Source organism: Dama dama, chromosome 30 (genome assembly GCF_033118175.1).
Source record: "Dama dama isolate Ldn47 chromosome 30, ASM3311817v1, whole genome shotgun sequence".
In the NCBI taxonomy this organism is placed as follows: Eukaryota; Metazoa; Chordata; class Mammalia; order Artiodactyla; family Cervidae; genus Dama; species Dama dama.
In genome coordinates this window covers 22,652,624-22,676,539 of record NC_083710.1, presented here as the reverse complement: position 1 = coordinate 22,676,539, position 23,916 = coordinate 22,652,624, and the positions used below count along the sequence as shown (strand labels likewise).

At 37.2% G+C, this 23,916-nt stretch overlaps 1 protein-coding gene across 12 annotated transcripts in view; it reads right to left on the bottom strand.

Annotated features, from left to right (window-relative positions):
- The window catches only part of FNDC3A (fibronectin type III domain containing 3A), a 112,169-nt gene that overhangs the window by 27,844 nt on the left and 60,409 nt on the right, over positions 1-23,916 (bottom strand). For all 12 annotated transcript variants that reach the window (XM_061133150.1, XM_061133146.1, XM_061133147.1 and 9 more), the window contains 6 exons: positions 23,179-23,255; positions 10,625-10,862; positions 7,642-7,911; positions 6,109-6,167; positions 4,588-4,745; positions 2,635-2,694 (listed from right to left, as the gene is read on the bottom strand). In XM_061133150.1, the coding sequence (XP_060989133.1) occupies positions 2,635-2,694; positions 4,588-4,745; positions 6,109-6,167; positions 7,642-7,911; positions 10,625-10,862; positions 23,179-23,255 (862 nt within the window). The remainder of the gene's footprint in view (positions 1-2,634; positions 2,695-4,587; positions 4,746-6,108; positions 6,168-7,641; positions 7,912-10,624; positions 10,863-23,178; positions 23,256-23,916) is intronic.

Genomic DNA, 23,916 nt, shown 5'->3' with positions numbered 1-23,916 from the left:
ATCGAGAAATATGCATATCAGAAATAAAGGGTAACCCTTAAAAAAAAAGTAGAATAAACCAGTGGCTTTCATATTTTTCTAACTGCTCAAAGTAAGAAATACATTTTAAACTATGACTGTCTCTGCAATATGTATCTATACATATGTGCACATATACGTCACACACACACATACATGAACACACACAACAAAAGTAGTATTCTGAAACAATATCCTTAATTGGGTAATATACTGATATTTTCTATTCCATTTGATTATATTTAATTAAAAAAATTCTGACTATAACCCACAAAATTAATTTCATGATTCAATGGTGGTTATAATCCACAGTTTGAAAAATATTAGGTTGGATAATACTTAGGGTTCATCCACAGAGAGTATAATTGAAGACAGTTTAATAGTTTAATAGGATAATCTCAAGTACAAGTGTTCTTTTTAAAAATAGGTGACTGTCATCAAGACAGTATGGTACTGGCACAAAGACAGAAATATAGATCAATGGAACAGAATAGAAAGCCCAGAGATAAATCCACGAACTTATGGACACCTTATCTTTGACAAAGGAGGCAAGGATACACAATGGAAAAAAGACAACCTCTTTAACAAGTGGTGCTGGGAAAGCTGGTCAACCACTTGTAAAGGAATGAAACTAGAACACTTTCTGACACCATACACAAAAATAAACTCAAAATGGATTAGAGATCTAAATGTAAGACCAGAAACTATAAAACTCCTAGAGGAGAACATAGGCAAAACAGTCTCCGACATAAATCACAGCAGGATCCTCTATGACCCACCTCCCGGAATATTGGAAATAAAAGCAAAACTAAACAAATGGGACCTAATGAAACTTAAAAGCTTTTGCACTACAAAGGAAACTATAAGTAAGGTGAAAAGACAGCCCTCAGATTGGGAGAAAATAATAGCAAACGAAGCAACAGACAAAGGATTAATCTCAAAAATATACAAGCAACTCTTGAAGCTCAATTCCAGAAAAATAAATGACCCAATCAAAAAATGGGCCAAAGAACTAAACAGACATTTCTCCAAAGAAGACACGCAGATGGCTAACAAACACATGAAAAGATGCTCAACATCACTCATTATCAGAGAAATGCAAATCAAAACCACAATGAGGTACCATTACACGCCAGTCAGGATGGCTGCTATCCAAAAGTCTACAAGCAATAAATGCTGGAGAGGGTGTGGAGAAAAGGGAACCCTCTTACACTGTTGGTGGGAATGCAAACTAGTACAGCCGCTATGGAGAACAGGGTGGAGATCTCTTAAAAAACTGGAAATAGAACTGCCATATGACCCAGCAATACCACTTCTGGGCATACACACTGAGGAAACCAGATCTGAAAGAGACACGTGCACCCCAATGTTCATCGCAGCACTGTTTATAATAGCCAGGACATGGAAGCAACCTAGATGCCCATCAGCAGATGAATGGATAAGGAAGCTGTGGTACATATACACCATGGAATATTACTCAGCCGTTAAAAAGAATTCATTTGAACCAGTTCTAATGAGATGGATGAAACTGGAGCCCATTATACAGAGTGAAGTAAGCCAGAAAGATAAAGAACATTACAGCATACCAACACATATATATGGAATTTAGAAAGATGGTAACGACAACCCTATATGCAAAACAGAAAAAGAGACACAGAAGTACAGAACAGACTTTTGAACTCTGTGGGAGAAGGTGAGGGTGGGATGTTTTGAGAGAACACAATGTATATTATCTATGGTGAAACAGATCACCAGCCCAGGTGGGATGCATGAGACAAGTGCTCGGGCCTGGTGCACTGGGAAGACCCAGAGGAATCGGGTGGAGAGGGAGGTGGGAGGGGGGATCGGAATGGGGAATACGTGTAAATCTATTGCTGATTCATGTCAATGTATGACAAAACCCACTGAAAAAATAAATAAATAAATAAAAAATAAAAATAGGTGACTGAATAAACTGTTATATGAGTCCCAGTTGGGGAGGCCCTATAGTCTAAAAAAATAAATTTGTGAAATCATAATAGAAGAACTGTGCAGAGTAAAACAGTAGTATCTAAGCTATCCCAACTAAATGTTACGAAATTCTAAGTTTCAATATTCCAAACTCTTACAAAATAGGATGGAATAAATATACATAAGTGGCAATTATTATTTATGATTTTGCTTTGTAAAAATTTCAAAAGCTGGCACAGTCTTCCAGTGCTAAATCAGGTATTACAGATATAGTGTACATATTATCTGTCAATTCAGTTCAGTTCAGTTGCTCAGTCGTGTCCAACTCTTTGTGACCCCATGGACTGCAGCACGCCAGGCCTCCCTGTCCATCACCAACTCTCAGAGTTTACGCAAACTCATGTCCATTGAGTCGGTAATGTATATTCATTCTAATCCCTAGGTCCTACAAACCAGGCCATTTACCTTCAATATAACATTTGAGTTAAATGTTTTTAGGGGGAATGTGTTGATAATTATAGCAAAAGAAAAATCAAAATCCACAAACTCCATGTTTTTAATCCAAAATTAATACTGAAACTATATTCTAGACTTTTAAGGAAATCATTAAAAACAAACCCTATGCTACAATATATCACATAAAAGTAGCATATAGGATTTCCTTACTTTGCATGGTAATCTGTAGCTGGTTTGAGATCATTTAAAGTGACACTGGTTTCTTCTCCTCTGGGGGGAAAAAAGGTAACATATCATTATTTGATAAATATAGCATTTTTAGAGAATGTGTGTTATGTACACTACAGTTTGTGGTATTTTATGAAATTATACTGCTTCTAACTTTCCCAACTGTAACCACATTCAGACTGTATCAATAAGCAATTTGCATATTTAGGATATATGCCACACTTAGGTATGTACTTGCATAACACGTGTGCTAAGTAAATGGACTGTATATGTAAGACTTTGTATGTGTATGTGTGTGTGTGGAGTTAGGGTAGATATTTAGCTTAACTGAAGAAATGGAACCATTTTCAGTTACTGGCATATAGTTAAAGTAACACATGTGCTAAGTAACACATGAAATCAAAACTGAAATCAAAACTATCAAATTTTTACAAGGAGTCTGCCACTATTGGGTTTTATTTAAAATATAATGTGGAACTTTATTTAAAATGTTACAATTTAATGAGTAGGTTTCTAAAAAGTGAATCACAATTTAAGGTAAAGCATTTTTCGTAGCCACTATTACATTTTCAAATATAATAGCACATATTTTCTTAAATAATTATTTGCTACCACTATTATTTGGGCATGTAGCCAACAAGTTAGCCTGTTTTCTCTTCCTTTTCTTTTAAATCACTGTTCTCTATTCCATTTTCTTCAGTCAAGTTTCTCTCCTCTCTACTTAATGGATTTCTTCCTCCCATCCCCCTCTCACTTTCCTTCCAGGTATCCTATTTCTCAAATCAAAGCCAGTGAATAGTATGAGAAAGGAAACACGTCTCACTGATGGAAGGACACCTTACTGAATCAGGGCAGTTGTAATAGCAGCCTCAGAAAGAGACTTTAATTGGTGCAGGATAACGAGATGACTGAGGTTGACTAATGTCCCTCTTGTGCTCTCTGGTCAGGCTGCAAATGGAGATAAATTCTTTCCCTTAGGAAGCAGTCATATCAAACTAAAATAGCCGCTAACACAAAAAAGAAACCTTTACTTTGATGGTCCTTTACTCTCTATTTACCCCATAGGTAGGTTTGCTCTTTTAAGAAAATGAAATACAATACACACAAGGGAGTCTCCAACAAAGAGGAGGAGCCTTGTTACTAGATGACAGTCACTGAAGCAGTTTCACTTTCCTTTCTTCCCCACACTAGCTATTTTTTTTAGAAAATACACCAAGAAGATTGATTTATCCAGTGTTTTGTGTTAATAACGATCATTCAAATGGCTAACCACATCCTGCTTTACAATCTTTCTGGTAAAGTTACATAACAGTAATTGATTTTACTCTTTTTCACCAGAATAAACAATTTCTATATGAACAATAACAGAAAAATAATTTATTTTACAGCTGTCAATCACAAAGTCACAATTTTAGCCACTGACACTTTCTGTTTGTTGGGGTATAATACACTTTTGAACCAAGAAAAGAGAACTATGGCATTTTCAACACACAAATGAGGAACAATGGTACTAAATTCACTTCACAATAGCACATGAGGTTGTATATGTAAGAATGAAATCCAGCTCCCTAGAAGAGCAACAGTGCATGAGCTCACAATCTAAGAGTTCTCCATTTCTGGTCCTGGCTTCTACATACTACAATTTATATTTATGTCTCAGGAATACGTGGATAGTGAAATATCTATCAGGGAGCCTATTGAAAAAAAAAAAGCTGAATGTGGCCAATGAAAGTGATTTATTCCAAGGGAGTTGTAGACAGAAATGTGAACCAGCTGGCATATGGACTATTTACATTGAAATCAGTATCACTGGTCAACTTATAGATTCAAAATAAAAGCATGAAGAGGGAAAGCAGCACAGAATTAGTATTAAGCTCTTTATGATAAACCATTAACTTACATAACGGGAAGGAGTAAAACAAAACAAATACCTACGCAAAAACACTTTTGTATTTCCCATCTTTTCCAGTGCTTGAGACCAGAATTTCATAACCATAGAGCTCTGGTACAGTAGTCTCATCTGTTTCACCATTTATGAGGCTGGAAGGTGGTGACCAGGTAAGAACTACTGTCCTTGCCTGGATGTCTGAGGCCTGCAAAAACATAATATTTAAAAGCTCTCTGAAACAACTGTAATGTGCACAACAAACAGCACAAAATCTAATACGGTTTCAAGATTAGATAAAATTTATCTGTAGTTACTTACATAAAATGACTCACCAATAGAAACCTGCCCATTTGTAAATGAGATACAATTTGCCATGAAAGGGCAGATGGGTTCGACAAAGTTCAAAGACCATTTTTTTGGCTGTTTAAAATGATTAGTGTAAACATCATATACAGTTGAAAGAATGGCAGAAAAAACTCACTTGTAACATACTTGAAAGGATTCATTTCCTCACTTTAGAAAGTGTCTAACAATAAGAAAAAGACCAAAACCTTAAGAGAAAAATGAGCAAAAGACTGGGACTGTCCAAAGAAATATAATTGAATCGTATTTAAAAAATAAAAATATATCTAACTACCTTCATAATTAAACAATCTGTACAGAGCATAACTTTCTCTTTTCATTTGTGTAAATTTTTAACTGAGAAATAAGACCTCACCATTTCAGAAAAGTTTATATTTCTTTTAATTACTAGTGGGGGTCTTAATGGGTCTAAAAATTCAGTTTGTATGAGCATTTTACTTAATATTAATCTTGTATCTGATGGAAATATTTTTCCTATCAGAATGATAGCCTTTATTTAGGCTATTTTAAAACACACAGAAGCTTTTCAGATGGCGCTAGTGGTAAAGAACCCGCCTGCCAATGCAGGGATGCAGGTTCGACCCCTGGGCCAAGAAGATCCCCTGGAGGAGGGCATGGCAACCCACTCCAGTATTCTTGCCTGGAGAATTCCATGGACAGAAAAGCCTGGTGGGCTAAAGCCATAGGGTCACAGAGTTGTACACGACTGAAGTGACTTAGCACGCATGCATGCAAAATACACAGAAAATTTTATGTAGCCAATTTTGCTGTCATACATTTTTCTGATTTCTTCTATTACATCTACACACAAATAGCATTGGGAAATATTAACTTTCTTCTATGGTTTTATTTTAACTCTTTTTGCAACTGGAGTTAATTGGATGTATTTTACATGGAAATAACAAATTTTTTTCTTTAAATGATAATCAGTTGTACCTACACTCATAGTTAGATCTTTGCCCGGTTCAGTGATTTTGAATGTCATTGAGCATATACTAAAACCTTGTTTAAAAAATGAATTGCTGGTTGAGTATTCTGCCACACTGATTAACAGCCTCACTCTCCTATGTCAGATCTGTACTGATCTATTATTACAGATCTCACATTCCTTACATATAGTTAAATTGGAAGTAAGCCCTGAACCTACCAAAATCCTATGTGAATATCCTAAATGTAAATGTCAAGAAAATACATGCGATACTCACCACTGGTTTGACAATGTTGGAAAGAAGTGCTTCAAAAGCTTTAGTTTCTTCATCTTTTTCTTAAAAAAAAAAAAAAAAAAGAAAAAAAATTTTTTTTTTGGGGAATTAAAAAAAAATACAACTTAAATGCAATCATCCTGCTCCCTTCAAAATATGTCTTCTAAAACATGTAACAAGAGGTTGGAATTTGAGAATTTTATTTTCTAGTTTCTACTCCTTAGTTCATGTTCAGCAGTTTGTGGCTTTTACAAACTTTTTGTGGACTATTATTGAAATCAGTATCACTGGTCAACTTATAGATTCAAAATAAAAGCATGAAGAGGGAAAGCAGCACAGAATTAGTATTAAGCTCTTTATGATAAACCATTAACTTACATAACGGGAAGGAGTAAAACAAAACAAATACCTACGCAAAAACACTTTTGTATTTCCCATCTTTTGGGAAGGTTTCTTTTTTGTGTTTAGTCTTCTAAAACATGTAACAAGAGGTTGGAATTTGAGAATTTTATTTTCTAGTTTCTACTCCTTAGTTCATATTCAGCAGTTTGTGGCTTTTTAAAGAACTTATAGAGTTCTTTTGCCTCAGTTTCTATTTCCCTTTTAACCTTAATAACTAGTTATAGTACCACTATATATATCCCTTTAAAAAAATAAAGTATGCTCTCTCTTAAAATCCTTATTTGCCAATCTCATACCTCTTAATGACAAGTTAACTAAGCATTTGTTTCATATATGCCTTAATTGTGGTTCCCAAAATAGGAATATAATTGACTAGACCATAACCTAAAACCACCGCTGAAGTATCTGAAACTTTAGCTTAACTCCTCTGAAACATCAGTGCTGAAAAGAATGATCAGAAGGTCTCAAAAATATGGGAGAACATTTTAATAAATGTTTATATTACAAGCCAAGAGGCTGTTAAAGCACTAAATGGATGGGAAATAAAAATTTTAAAGAAAAGGAAATAGTGCTCAGAGTTCATATGGTGGAAGTCACAGGTTAGAGGAAGGATCTAAGGGAAACAGAAAAGAACTTTTGAACAAAGAAATGGACAAGACTCTATCCTAACTATAACATTTATAGAGTATATAAATGGATTGGTGAACTACATAACTAGTTGCTATCAGGGACCTGTATAAGAAGAAGCTGGGAAGAATAAGAGTTTTGATTAAAAACCAGTTTAGCCTTATTTAGGTTCAGAAAGAAGAAAGGAATCTGAATGAACTTTGAGTTTTCCTATCAAACAAATTTCTCGTGGTTAGTAAAATTTATGATATAGGTGTAAGTATTAATTGAGCTTTCCCAAAATGTAAAAAGAAACACCCTAGTAACAATTCAGGTTCTAAAACTTACCCCTCACATTTAGACAGTGTTATGCTACCAATCTACAGTTTATGTGAAGCATGATGAAATGACTGAAAAGTCAGACTATACTCTTAGTAGGTTAAATGATGATAAAAAGACAATTAGAATATATTATTATATATTAAATATATATATTATATATTAAAAGAATATATATTAAATAGTTACCTTCTATTTCTGTATCAATTTGTGCACCACCTTTCCCCTTTCCTGACTTGTTCTTCACTGATCCTGTGTTTGTACCACTAGCATTCTGCCCTTTTGTAAGCCCATTATGTTCACTGATAGGAGAAGGGCATTTCTGGGGTGATGATGGTGGACTGCTCATCTTATCTTTCTGTGTTCCTTGGCGATCCTTTAATTTTTTCTGCAAACGTTCATATGTTTTACTAGATCTTTCATCTCTAAAGTTGGACCTTCCATGTGAAGAGTGAGCATCTAAGAAGAAATAAAGTAAAAATCATTTAGAAAAGGTCGTTTTCTTCAAACACATTTATGGCATGAGAAAAGAGTAGGAAGTAAATTATCATTATATTATATAAAACTTATAATTCAAAGAAAAATCTTGCACAACACAAAGCTATTTCTGTGTCTCCACTAACTAAAGAGAACCAAGCTTTATGACTTGATTATAATTATAATCTTACAGATATTTCTTTCCTTCCTCTTTTCTCAAGTATTAATCTCCATAGAAATAGCTTGGTCCTAAGCTATGACTGTCACAGGAGGGGAATAAGACCTGAACTGAGCTGTGTAGAGTTCTTTTATTCTTTTGTAGCCATTAATTTTAGCATCTCTTTCAACTTCAAACATCTCTGAATAACAATGGCTTTTAACAATGTACAATAGTAGTATATTGTAATAGTTAAGATTTTTCTTATAATTTTCTCACATTTTAAAAAACTAGGTCATAATTAGGAGTAAAAAAAATGAAAGAGACTGATTTGTAGTATAAACTCTTGCTATCAAAAGTATGTTCATTGGGCTACTGCACAAGACTTACCTGGGAATTTGTTATTTGTTAAATGCAGAAAACCAAACCACACTCAAACCACACTCAGACCTACAGAATTAATATGCATTACTTGAGCAATAGAAATAAGTTTGAAAAAAATGTAATATATGACATAATATGTAATATATCTACTACCTGCAGGCTGTGTTGCATAATTTAAAATCTGTACTTAAGAGTTATTTCTTCTACAAATTTACTAAGCTTGAATGACAAGTACTGATTAAGTGCGAGGAAAACAGCGATGAAAAAAACAGATTCAGTTCTTCAGGGGTTTACAGTTAAATAAGGGAAAAAGACTTCTAAATACACACACAAAAAAATCAAGTTGTGTTCAGTTCTGTGAAAGAAACAGGTTTCAGAGATTGACAAGGAAAGGTAATGGGAAGATCTCTGAAAGCTAAAATCTAAAACAAACAAACAAACAAAAAACCCACAGCAGCAGCAGCTTGCATGCAAAGGGGGGAAGAGCACTTCTGGGAGAGAGAATACCATGTGTAGAGGCACTGAGGTAAGAAAGAGCTTGGCTCTGAAAAACCAAAGGTGGGAACAAGTAAGACCAGGCAGACAGTGGCCAGAGCAGGATCTTGCCCAGGGCAGTGGCTGGCAAGCAGGTCCAACTGTGGCCCCCAGGGGTCGTCTGGCAGCATCCAGAGATGCTCTAGTTGTCGTAGCTGAGCTGGACGAGGGTGAGGGGTGGAGCTGTCTGCTGCTGGCGTCTAGTGGGTAGAGGGCGGGGCTCCTTTTAAACATCCTACAAAGCCAGTCCTGACCTCCACAGAAAGACTCATCCTTGTCCAAAGATCAAAGTGTTGAGGTTGAGAAATTCTGGTCAAGGGGAAGGGTTTAGGATTTTATTCTAAGTGTAGCGGAAAGTCACTGAACTCTATTAACTAGAAGAATGGTCTGATTTGTATTTTAAATGACTCCTCTGGCTGAGTGTGGGTGGTTGCGGGCAGGAATGACAGCAGAAAACCAACTGGAAGGCTGCTGCTGCAGATGTCCTGACAAGAGGTGATGGTGGACGAAGTCTGAGTAGCAGTGGAGAAAAGCAGTCACATCTGGGAATCTTCTGACAGTATATACCAACTGATGTGGGGGTTCAAAGAGGAGGAATCAAATTTGGTCATCTGGTTTTCACTTGTGCAAACTGAGTGGACAGTGGTACCATCCATGGAGATGAAGATGACACAGAAAATCAAGTTCCATAATTATGTTTTAAAATACTATAACTGAGATGTATGAGACACTTAAGTGGAATTATCAAGAAGGCAGTTAGGGGAGTAGCCTGGTGGCCTAGTGGTTAGGATTCCAGAGTCCAGGCTTTTAATACCATGGCCTGGATTTAATCCCTGGCTCAGGAATGCAGCACAGTCCAAAAAAAAAAAAAAAAACAAACCACATACAGAAATAAAAGCCTGGGACTCAGAGGAGAGGTTTTTGACTGAAGATACAAATTAAAAAAAAAACTGTCAGTCTATGGATGGTATTTAAAGCCACAGGAAAGAGTGAGATAATTAGGTTGTGTATATGTAGCTGTCTATTCTTCCCAACAATTTATTAACTGCCTGAGGGCAGAGATTATGTTTTGTTTTTTCCCCCCCAGTTTCTTACAGAACCTAGCAATGTTAGTGGCATCAGAGGCTTCAGAATTTAACAGTAGCATGATCATTCCTGGCTAAAAAATTTCCTCAGAGAGCAGCAGAACAGACAAGTAGACCTCTTGTTTGAATGTGTCCCCAATGAATGTTGCTGCACGATGTAAGTTACTTTCCCTTTCTGATTTTCTGTTTACTCACCTGCCTTGAAGGGTGGCCATGAAGATGAAGCATTTAACATGCTTTTTAAAGTTAATTTTTACTGGAGCATAGTTGATTTACAATGTTGTGTTAGTTTCTGCTGTATAGCAAAGTGAATGGGTTACACATATACATATATCCACTCTTTTTTAGATTCTTTTCCCACATGGGGCATTACAGAGTACTGACTAGAATTCCCTTAACACAGCGTTTGAGTGATAGAAAATTATTGTGATAGTGACCATTTGTTTTCTTTTATATAATGTGATAATAGCACCTATTACATCCAAGCAAAGAACAGCCAACTCCACAAAACAAGAATACTTTCTAGATGTCTTACCTACATCTCCATATACTTGTGAAGACTGATACTGTGGCATATACTGTGTTGCCATGTCTCCAGCTCCGGTTACTGGTGAGTACATGTGGCGTGGTGGGGGGTGCATCATGGCTGGGACAGGAATGAAACCGGGAAGAGGAGGGTGTGGAGAGCGATGGATGACTGTGTGACCACCAGGGTGAAACTCTGGTGCCTGAGGAACCACAACAACTCTTCGAACACCATTGTCTTCAATAACCTATAAAATGAGCAGTAGATTAAAGGTTTCTTCCATAGGACGTAAGCAGTTTTTTCCAGATATGTGAGAGGAAGAATTATTACACAGATTAGAAGTTAATTAAGAAATTTTACAGAATCAACATGAAAAGATTTTATTAAATACATTACATACATATGAATTAGCACTGAACAACATGAAGTTGTTTTTGTTATACAATACAATATAAATCTTAAAACACTGACAAGATTAGCTAAATAATAATATACACAGTGAGTTATGATATTAGGTATTTATCTTAGGTGTGACATGCATTTAGTGATACAGTAAAAATGTAGTAATGGGACCAAGTGTCTCAAGGGACCTTCTGGTTTCAAAATAACAGGGTCAGGAATTTCTTTTTTGTGGGGTAGGGGAAAAATAAGATATGGAAAGAACAGAAACTGTGAAATAGCAATGGGGAAAAAAACTGGATCCAAACTCCTCAGATCAACTGTATATAGAATTTAGGCATAAAACTCTTAGCACCATGACCAGAACAATTTTGATAGTTGAAGATCCTGTCAAGGCAGGCAAACACCTCATATATTAACTCCCAGTTAAGGAAAATATCTGCAGCTCTAAGTCTTAGAAATCATACATTTCTACACAGGGGTCACGCTGTGGAAAAATATTTTTAAAAATGACAGATTTACTCCCTTTGAACCTCACTGGAACAACAAGAACATATAGGAAGGACTAAAAAGATACAAGATTTTACCTTAAAATTAGAAATCCTTCTATGAGAAGAGTTCTTTATCTTTCAGACTTAAATAATTACTACTGAAGTATAACAAACATTTAATAACAGAAAATGATTAAAATGTAAAGCAGTAACTTAAAGGCAAATCCTAATATTTTCACATTTTACTATGGAAGAATAAGTTTTACTACACCTAAACGAATAGCAAATTTAGTTTACAAACATACGTGCTTGGTAGGGATGTTAGAAAACACAGTTACTTGGATACAGATAAGCCTAACTTACATATAAATTACTGCTTTAGAAAGAACATAGTTGCTATTAAATAGGCTATTAAACTAACTTTCTCTGCTGAAGTGTGAGATGACTTGTGAGATAAGACAGAACCAGAAGAGCAAATGAATCACTGGTATAGGAGACTCTAGGTATAGACTACGTTTGTTTCCAGCACAATGGAGACCTCATATCCCATGTCTCCCTATTTAACCCAGGTCTGGATTCAAGCCTGGACAACTGCCTATGACTGGTGGAAAGAACGTCCTATCTGGAACCCTAGCTGAAGATAATCTGGAATCTGTTTACCATTTTTCAGCCTCTAACCTATAGGAAAGGACCTGAGAGGAAGTCTGAAATGGATTTTGAGTGAGCCAAACCACAGTGTCTGCCATTAACATACCATTTTCACCTTTATCAACTGTCTGACTCACAAATCTTAAATGCCCCCCACTGCTGATAGGATTGCATGGTACATACTCTTCAACCTAGCATTCCATATGGTTCCAACCTCTCATTATAGCTATTATCTTTCTTCCACACTAAATTCTGAACCCTTCATTCCAGTCAGGCTGGTATACTAAAACACCTATCTTCATACTTACCTGCATATTTCTTTATCTTGTACTTTGGCTTATGCCATCTTCCCTCTTCATTTTACTTTCCCCCAGTCCATATCTATGAAAGTCCCATCTATCCTTCCAAATCTAGCACTAACCACCTCCATTCATTAAAAAAAAATTTGTTTTTGAACAAAAAGATAGAGGTAATTTAGCAGAGAAAAAAACAGTGACATGTTTGTGTGGGCACACACACTCACAGGGGCGGACAAACATGACAGCAAAAGTAAATTATTTAGCATGCTGGAAGGTGATAAACACTATGGAAAAAAACAACACACCAGGTAAGGCGGATCAGAAGTACCGCAAAAGGGGAACAGTTGTAGTATAAAAGAATGATCAGGATAGGCCTTATTGGCAAAGTGAAATTTGAGCAGAGATGTGAAGGAATTGAAGGAATTAGCCAGGCAAAAATGTGAAAGACTGTTCTGGGAAGAGGGAACAGTCAGAACAAAGCCTTTAAAGTAGGAGTGGCTAGGAGGAAGCCAGTGTGACTGGATCAGCATAAAGGAGGAGAAAAGACAGAAGCAGATGAGATCAACAGATACAAAATGGTAGAGATGATGGCCAAGTCAGGCAGGTTGCCCTGTATAGGCTATTAAGGACTTACATGTACTCAGAGAAATGGAGGACCATCACAGAAACAAGTGGTTCTCATCAAGGGGTGATTTTACTCCTTAGAGCAACAGTCTCCAACTTTTAGGAGGACTGGTTTTATGGAAGACAATTTTTCCATGGACTTAGGGTAAGGATGGTTTTGGAATGATTCAAGCGTATTACATTTATTGTGCACTTTATTTCTATTATCATTACATTAGCTCCACCTCAGATCATCAGGCATTAGATCCTGGAGGTTGGGGACCCTTGTTGTAAAGGACATTTGGCACTATCTGGAGTCATTTTTAGGGCTTCCCAGGTGGCACTAGTGGTAAAGAAGCTGCCTGCCAACGCAGGAGACATAAGAGACACAGGTTCAATCCCTGGGTCAGGACGATCCCCTGGAGAAGGGCATGGCAACCCACTTCAGTATTCCTGCCTGGAGAATCCCCACGGAAAGAGGAGCCTAGTGGGCTACAGTCCATGGGGTCACAAAGAGTCGGACACAACTGAAGCGACTGAGCATGCTTGGAGTCAGTTTTGGTTGTCACACCTGGAGTTGCAGGTACTAACTATTAAGTGAGTAGAGGTCAGGGATGGCGCTAAATGCCCTACAACACAGAGGACAACCCCCCCCAAAACAAAAAATTATTGGCTTACACTGTTTATGGTGCCAAGATTGAGAAGTCCTGATATACCCTTACGTTTAATAGGGTTACTCTGGCTGCTGAGTTGAGGATAGATTGTAGGGCAAAGCCAAAAATGGGGAGATCATTTAGGAAGTCATTGTAGAAACCTAGGCAGGAGATGGTGGTGGCTTGGACCATGGTGGCAGCAGTGAAGGTGGTGAGAAGTTGCCTACATTCTGCATACCTTTAAAGGCAGAACAAGATTAGCGGATAATTCCACTGGAGAAGTGTGAAAAAGTTCTGGAGTGACGGTATTTCACCAACAGTGAAAGGGAAAGCTATAGGTTAGAACAAGTTACTTTAGCAGAGTAGGGAGAAGATCTGGAGTTTTAGGTTTTGCACATGTAAGTTTGGTAAGTCTGTAAGTGGAAATGTTGAGTAGGCAATTAGATAATAGTGGTCTGCAGTTCCAGAAAGATAGGAAAGGACAAACAATAAGGCAGGACGAAAACTTAAAGAGTGTGGAGTCTGGAAATTTGGTTAAGTATACCAGGGAGAATGGATCGATTTTGTTAAGTGTCGCTGATAGGTTCAATAAGATGAAGACTAAGGACTGACCATTGGATTTAGCAATTTGGAAGTCATAGGGACCTTGATGAGAGCAGTTTTAGCATAATCATAGGGGCAAAGCCTGAGTGGAGTGGATTTAAGAGAGAAAGTGGGGAGGAAAATTAGAGAGCTAAATTTTCTCACAATTTTGGAAAGTTTTCCTGTAGAAGGGAATACGTAGGGTGGTAACTGACAATAGAAAAGTCAAGCAGCTTAAAAAATCTGTTGCTGTTTTTAGTGGGAGCAATTACAACATGCTGATATACTAATGAGCATGATCCATCAGAGTAAGAAACTGATGATGTAGGGGAGAGAGAGCTAGAGTAATGTCCTTGAGCAGGCAAAAGGAGAGGACAGTCAGGACTCCAGCTGGGGCACAGGATTTAGACAGGAGCAGAAAAGTCTGTCTTTGATCTAGATGAAAAACAAGTACAGACTGATGAAATGAGAAGGTAGAGAATGTAACTTCAGATGCTGATAAGAGATGTGGGGTTAGGAGTCTGTAGTTTCCTTGATTGCTCTCTGTGAACCCTTTCCTTAGATACCAGAATTTCAGTATTATCTCCTTCCTATCAATTCTATTGCATTTATTCGCTATCATCTGTTTGGTATCCCTAACACTGTAGTATCTGTTAATTTTCCAACATTTCTTACTCTATAATTTAACTGTAAATTTCTCAAGGGACATGTGTGAACTATTTAATCCTCAAAACAATGCTAAAATAGGTAGCATTATTTTCCCCATTTTTTTAGATGGTGAAACGGAGGCATAGAGATGTTAAATAACTTGCAAGGTCACACAGGCAATAAATGGAGGAGCTAGTAACTGAACTCAGGTAAGCTGGCTTCAACTCCGTGTTCTTATTCATTCTGTCAGCACAGAATCCACAGACACCTGCCTCTTAGTGCCTTTTTAAATTTCACAAACACAAGTGAGACCTCATCAGTTAAAAAAGAAATGGCTAAACTGCTTATGAAATTAAAACCACTTTTCTGCTGAAAAAGAACATTTCAAATATAAAGATAAGCTGAGGGAAGGGAGGCTGGGGAGTTAATTGTTTTAAAAGGTTGTGAAATGAGTACAAGAAACCTGATTTATAATAGTCTGGAAGCCCTGAAGAGGGGGAGCTCTCATGCACTACTGTTTGCTGTCCCTTACAGACTCTAGCAGGAATCACATTTCCCAACCGGAAGGAAGCTTACTTTATATACCCCAGCTGGAGGAAAGAAAATTTTTTTCCTTGCTTAGTATAGCCAATGAGAAGCTACCACAACTAGCCTAATCAGAAGCAGCTATAACCCTCAACTCTCTTTCCTCCAATGGACTTTGCTCAAAAACCATCCCTTCCCAACTCCCCTAAGAATAGTCCTCTTCTTTGTTTTGGGAACTTGCCTATGGTTTGCCGTAGTCTGCATGTCCTGCACTGCAATTTCTCTGCTATTCCTGAATAACATCATTTTGCTGTTAACTATGTATTTTATCTTTAAGGCTGATAAGGTACAGAGTTCAGTTTTGCAAGAAAGAAGAGTTCTGGGGACGGATGGTAGCGCAACAGTGTGAACGTACTTAATACCACTGAACTATAACTTTAAAATAGTTATGGTATATTTTTAATGTGTATTTTACCACAGTTAAAAGAAAACAAAACAAAACAAAACTAAGATATAGAGATTAAAAAAAAGAAAAGAGCCAGATCAGGATCAAGAGGGTGTGGAGAACTCCACCACAATAAATCATCTGAGCAGCCAGTAACTTCAGAGTGAGGCCAGAGACCTCAAAACGATCCGCCTAGTTTCTAGCTGCCAAGAAATAGCCAAGACACTGAATTTTACACCAAAAGGGTACAATGATGGCAGAGATTAAGATAAAATCAACAAGTTCTGAGAAGGAAAAAAAGGTGAAATATAATCCAAATTAGTCTATGCTAAAAAAATGAAAGACAATGAGATAAATGGAAATATCAACACAGTCTGACCACCTAACCACATACACCATGCAATATCTAATTAGACAAAAGCCCTGTTTTGTTTCCTTCACTGAACACAGACATAATTGAAGAGGGGCTGCAGAGAAAGGAGGTTGTATTTACTATCTGATATTTTATATTGTGCTCCAGAATGGACATTCCGTGACAGATCTGTTCTGTATCCTGTTTTCTTCCCAATAACTGGTACGGTACATGTAGTGTATGACAGATGCTCAAAAAATATTTGTTTGATGACTGATATGACCAGAAATAAATGCTATTAGTTCTACTCGAATCTCCCACCCCCTCTTAACAATAGCCAACTACTGGAGTTTTGTGACTTCTTCAATTCCTACAACCTTTGCTTCCCCACTACTTCTAGCAACCTACTTCTATTGCATCATTCTGAACTACTCCAAATTTAAGCTATTGAAGAGTATTACAGATATTTCTGGCCATTCATCTCACAGATTCATCCAATATCTAATCAAGCACACAGCAACGTAAGCAACTACAACCTTTCTCTCCAGCTCTTACTGTGTCTCTTCATCCTCATCGAAACCACTAAATCCCCTTTCAGTCTCTTACACTGCTGTCCATCTGTTTGGGTTGTCCTTTCCAGGAGAGACAAAGACCGAGATCAGACTTGTTTGTACAATCTTTGAAAGATTTACTAACCTCACTGGTGCGTGCTGACATAAAGGCACAGTGAAATACCAAGTCCAGCTCAAAGGAGTAATCTGAAACTTTTCATGAAGCTGACACAGGTCCTTTCCCCACATTATGAGATCTACAATCCCCTCCCTGTTAGATACCCTCTCATCACCATAACAACCCACATTCCATAAAAAACAAGGAGCCATTACAGAAAAGCAGAAGGAGGGAACTTTTGGTATTACCTTTCAGGAGTCCCCTTCAGGTTAAGTCTACACTATTTTCTTGATAATTCATTAACTTCATCACTAAAATATCAAGTGTTATTCTGAGCTGCAATGCCCTTAGGGACTACAAGTTGTTATTATTTGCCAGGAAACTAAGTTCCTTCTATACCTGTCACCATATGCTTTCTGTGTCATCATTTGTTTTCACTGTTTTTGTTTACTGTACTGTTTCTCCCTTTGGTGTCTGAGTTCAGCTGGCACATATTTCTGTCTCTATGCAGTAAGTCAAATCGCTCATAAATTTCCCTTTCTTATTTGTTAAACTGTAATAATCAACTTCATTAAGGTTATGTCTAAAATTATGTCTGTAATTAGAGAAAAGGCTAAGGGGAAACATACTAAATGTTTACAAAGAGTATCTATGGGTTATAACACTCAATGGAATTTTTTCCCTACCCTTTTACATGTTTTCCAAGTTTTCCATATAATAATGATCAGAAAAAGTACAACTATTATTTGTTCTTTATCACTAAATATATTTCCCATTGGCTTGCTTGAAAAACTAATATTCCTTGACATTTAAGCTTCTGGTGAACAATTACATTTTACTTTATGCGTAAAATTTTAATTAATTTTAGGTTTCCCAATCATATTGCAAGTATGTTACAGTTAATAAAAATTTTTTTAAAATGATGATCCATTTTTCTGCTCCAACAACAAAAGCTATGTAACTAAAAAATTAAGTCTGACTATTCTCATTACTGCTAAGTAGAATGCTGAAGTATCAGAGAAATAAGGTACAAATATAAATTAACAATATCATAGAACTCTTGGATAAAGAAGCAAAGAAAGTATAACAAAATCGGCAATTTTAACGGCAACTTTGGGCTTTGCAAATTGCAAATGAGAAAAACAGAACCAATGAATCCCCAAATTACCTAATATATAATACCCTGTCTGTTATTCTCAAAAATTAAGTTAAAATATATGTGAATTATTGATAAGTGCACGTCTGAAGTGCTTCTAAACTTAATGGCATTTGTACAAACATAAAAAATGTGAAGGCTGATTTATCCTTGGTAAATCATGATTTCTTCATTTTCACTTAAATCTTGATCTTCATCTAAGATTATTTATCTTTTGAATCTTTCATTTTTCGGCCTCAATATACTCTTTGGTTTGTAGCATGATTGCTTCCTCAGTAGCAGAGCTAGAGAGTCCCAACACTGGATTTTAATTTTTTTTAATTAAATTTATTTATTTTTAATTGGAGGATAAGTGCCTTACAACATTGTGTTGGTTTCTCCCTTACTGGATTTAAATTTTTGCAGTCCTTGCTTGCCTGACCAAATGTTTTAGGATATTTACATTTGCTGAATCCTGTTAGTGTATGTACTGAATTACATGATGGTATAGCAAAAACATTACTTGACCCTCCTTTGATCACTGGCCTTCGACAACAGATACACAGTAGGCAGGGATGGAGTTGATAAAATTGCTGCCCCAAGAGAAGAACAGTGTACAGAAGTCTAAAAAGAGACTGCAGATGACAGCTATTCCTGGATTTAGTGTGTGTGCTCCTTAGTTCCCACTGAGCCAAATACAACATGCACTTTGTAACAGCCATCTACGTGTCTTAATGTTTGGTTCAACTCCCAGCTTCTATCTTTGCTAATATAATTATGTTTGCTTATGTGTCAAATTTTGGACAATTACCAAGCTCTTAGCTGTGCCAAGAACTTGGCTCTTGGTATTTTCTAACATGAGAAATTTTATATGTCAGGCAATAGGGGTTGTACTTCAACAGTGATGTCAAAAATGTTAGAATTCATTCTTACACACTAGGTACTTAAATTATTTCAATAATGATGAAACTAGATTTTGTCTTTGGATTAACACTGTGTGCTTAAAAATGATACATTTCCTAGAGACAATGATTATTGTTAAAGTTCATTCACTTATTTGACAAATATTTATGAAATACATACTATATCTGAGTTACTACAGAACAAAAATAATAAAAGGTACCTCCACACACTCAAGGAACTTAAAATCCCATATAAGAATATATAGACACACAATTATAGTATCAGGTATGTATATGTAACTAAAGAATGGTACAAATAACTTGATCTAGGTTCTCAAAGATGGGTAGAATTTCAAAAGGCAGAAATGAGGGAATGAATAACATTCCCTGGATAACAGCATTAAGTGAGCATGTGAGTAGTCATGTTTGGCTGAAAAAATAGATAGGTGATTAGATTTATCAAGAGACGGGTACAGACACAAACCAGAAAAGAACCGCGTTAAGGCCTTATGTGTCAAGAAATCTAGACCTCACTGAGTGGCCAAGCCAACTAATGAGCACGGAAGTGAAAAAATTAAAGAAGTTATATAGGAAGATTATTTTAGTGGCTCTTGCCCTAAAGATACAGCACCTTGGACTTCCTGGTGGGTCCAGTGGTTAACACTATGCTTCCAATGCAGGGGGTGTAGGTTTAATCCCTGGTTGGAGAACTAAGATTCCACATGTTGTGTAGCATGGCAAAATAAATTTTAAAAAAGATATAGAATCTCAACTTGGATGATCATTTGATTGACTTACTAGTATTTATTGAGCCCTTAATACATGACAGGCACTGTACTCAGCACTGAGGAAATAAAGATGAATGAGAATTCTGTATGATCTAGTCTTATGACCTCTCTGACCTCACTGTTTACTATTATTCTGCCTTAAGGACTCAGTCCAGCCGCAACAGCCGCCTTGTTGTTCCCAAGCATGCTCTCATCTTAGGCCTTTTGCACCAGCTGTTTCTGTTTCCAGAATCCTCTTTCCCTGAATAAATGCTTGGGCTAACTCCCAACTGTCCTTCAAGACTTGGTTCAAAGGCACCTTTCCAATGGTGCCTAGTCTGACTACCCTATCTTAAAATGTAACTAGCCCTGTTTTCTTTCTTTTCCTCCCATTTTACTCACCACCTAACCCATTATATAATTTATCCATTTATTATGATTATTACTGTTTCCTTTTCCCCACAACAATGTAAACTACAGAAGTACAGAGGTCCTTGCCTCTTTTCATTCAAGCAGTGAGAGAGTCCCTAACATATAAGAGCACTCAACACATATCTGTTGACCACTGTTAAACACAGGAACTGTATGAATTCATAATCTTCTCTTCTCAGGAAGGGGAATTTATTAACTAAACAATGTGAAAAATTTGTTCAAAGAGGGATATACATAATGTGCTATGAGAACCCAAACGGAAAGGCACCTGAAAAGGTTCAAGGAAAGTTAATTCTAAAATTGAGAAGAGCAGAAATTTGCCATAAAAATGAAAGGTACTGTTAGCTGAGAGAACAGCAGAATACTTACAACTGCCTTCAAATAATCTGTCTTAATCATCTTTATGTCACCAGCACCCAATACAGAGCTGGGCACATGATGCCATTCAACATGTTTGTTAAACGGAGCTATGCTAGAGAGAAAAAACTAGGTAATCCTCTTTATGGAGATGCAGAAAGGTCTGAGAAGGAACAACCAGAGAAGTAGGAAGAATCAGGATAGCATTACTTCAAGAAAATCTGGGATAATCTGGGGTAAATCATACGACTGTTGTTTAGTCGCTAAGTAGTGTACGATTGTGACCCTACGGACTGTAGCCCGCCAGGCTCCTCTGTCCATGGGATTTCCCAGGCAAGAATACTGGAGTGGGTTGCCATTTCCTTCTCCAGGGGACCTTCCTGACCTGGGATCAAACCCAAGGCTCTTGCATTGGCAGGCGTACTCTTTTACCACTGAGCCACCAGGGAAGGGTCAAATGTTTAGAGGTCAAAGAGAAGAAATCTAGACCTCACTGTCGCTGTTCAGTCGCTCAGTCGTGTTGGACTCTGTGAATCCATGGACTGCAGCACACCAGGCCTCCCTGTCCTTCACCACTTCCCAAAGCTTGCTCAAATTCATGTTCATTGAGTTAGTGATGCCATCCAATCATCTCGTCCTCTGTCATCCCCTTCTCCTGCCTTCAATCTTTCTCAGCATCAGGATCTTTTCTAATGAGTCAGTTCTTCACGTCAGGTGGCCAAAGTGTTGGAGCTTCAGCTTCAGCATCAGTCCTTCCAATGAACAGCCAGGACTGATCTCCTTTAGGATGGACTGGTTGGATCTCCTTTCAGTCCAAGGGACTCTCAAGAGTCTTCTCCAACACCACAGTTCAAAAGCATCAATTCTTCGGTGCTCAGTCTTCTTTATGGTCCAACTCTCACATCTATACATGACTATGTTTTTAACAAATGTTTAGAAGTCAAAGAGGATTATGCTGAAAAAAGGGCTTTGGTTTGGTGTATACCAGAGAGTAGATTTAGTAGGGTAAAAAAGGCAGGCAGGCTAAGGAGTCAGTGTGCTAAACAAAAGCAGAAATAATGAGCAAACTATTCTTCTGGAAAGTTTACAAAGTACTTTCAAATATGAAAGAAAGTGAAAGTATTAGTCACTCAGTTGTGTTTGACTCTGCGACACATGGACTGTAGACTGCCAGGCTCCTCTGTCCATGGGATTTTCCAGGCAAGAATACTGGAGTGAGCTACCATTTCTTCTTCCACTTTCAACTATGTTATCTCATATATGTTATCATCTTATCTCACAGTGAGGACACTGAGGCTCAAGGAAGTTGATTTGTCCAAGGCCATGCAGCCAGCAAGGGTTTTAAACAAGATACGGATCCAGCTTTCTGACTCTAATTCTCATACTATTTACATTCTCCCCAGCATCATGGTCCTCCTCTGCTGTCATTCATATAGGGGTAGGCTTCAGATAGTGGCCAGTGAATCTACCACAATAGCCCACCAGTATTTTGGCATAATCAGGGAGGATATAAGAGAGGCTCTGAAGAAAATTCCAAGTATAGGGGCGTCGCTGGTGGCTCAGTAGTTAAGAATCTGTCTTATTATATTAAGATATAACATATTATATCTTAATATTATATATTTAATAGAACCAAATATACATTAATTATAATAAATATATATTTAATATATGTTATTATATTAAGACTCTGCCTTATTATAATGCAGGGAACATGGGTTCAAGCCCTGGTCTGGGAAGATCCCACATGCTGCGGGACAACACATGCAGCCTGTGTGCTGCAACTACTGAAGCCTGTGTCCCTGGAGCCCAGGAGTGGCAACAGGAGAAGCCACTGCAAGGAGAAGCCTGCACACAGCAACGGACAGCAGCCCCGCTCACGGCAACTAGAGAAAGCCTGCGTGCAGCAGGGAAGACCCAGCACAGCCATAATTTAAATAAATAAATAAATACATCTTAAAGAAATTTTCAAGTATAAATTCAGTGCTAGGATAAGAAACTGGCTACTTCCAAAAAGCTTTTGAAGCAATGAGTGCTGACTACATAGAATGTCAGTAGCAGATATTGACACCTATAGATTTTACAGTTTTACTAAGTTTGCCTGTGCAAATAAGCAAGCTATCCTTTTTCCTTTAAGTCAGAGCGTTGCAACTTGTATGTAAGAAAGAGCTACAGGTGTTTGGTGATACTGATCCTGTCAGCCCTTAGGGTTGCAGGTCTGCAGGTCTAAATTCTCTTGCATAGACCACAATGTGCCATCCAATGATCATGGGCACCTGTGAACAAGTGTAAAAAAGAAGTTGGACGCACTGGCTTGGATTACTTTTAAGTAAATGGTTAATTTTAAAATGTTAGCATGGGTGCCTTTAAACCGTATGATATTAATTATATTATTCACATATCCAAGGAGATAAAACTCTAAAATTAACTCTTGAATATAATTCAACACCCAAAGACAAGGCCAAATGATGAGTGCTACTAACCTAATTTTTCCTCCTTTCCAAATAGCACTGAATGTGCTAAAATATTTGAAATAGATTTACCAAAGATATACTATACTGGGTCATAAGCTTCGGCATCTAAATTTTGTTTGCACTCAATAGTAGCGTTATGATCGCTAACACACACATGTGGACAAAAGTAACACAAAACATACCTGTGGGGCATAGCCAGGAGGCACATAGATCGGAGGCACAGAGCCATTTGGGGACATCATTGGAACCTGAGCAGGACCTGCACAGATCACAGAAGTCACGTGTTAATCCTGGGTTACTTAACGAGCAAAAATTGAAAACAATTTGAATTGCATTTTGAATTCTTCATTTTAAACTAAACCCTTAAACTAATAGTGTATAACCATGAAAAGAAATTCAGATGATTCACCTGCTAAAAAATAGAAATGTTTATCTTGTAAAGGGCACTGACTGCTCTTTACCTACAGTTGTGTTTTTCAAACCTGCCTGGTGATCATAACAGTCACCTGGGGAGATTTTTAAAGCATACAGGGACTTCTCTGGCAGTCCAGTGGTTAGTCCAGTCTTCCACTGCAGGCTGCGAGTTCAACCCCTGGTCAGGGAGCTAGAGATTCTTGTTTAGTATGCTTACAGTAAATGGGGGTCTTGAATCAGTGTACTTACAAATGTCCCAGGTAATTCCTGTGCAAATTTTGCAAATTAAGTAACACTGACCCAGTGGAAAATCAAACCAAACTTTGCATATAAAATCAATGAAAAATACAAAAGGCAAAATTTGAAAAAAAAAAAAATAGAAAAAAATCAAGAAAAAGTCAAGAGGAAGAGGCAGTAAGAGGAAGAATAGTTAAGAAATTTGGAACTTGTTTTCTTAGGGTTAAAAATCTCCTTTAACCCTGTAGTGCATAAGTCATGCCTTTGGG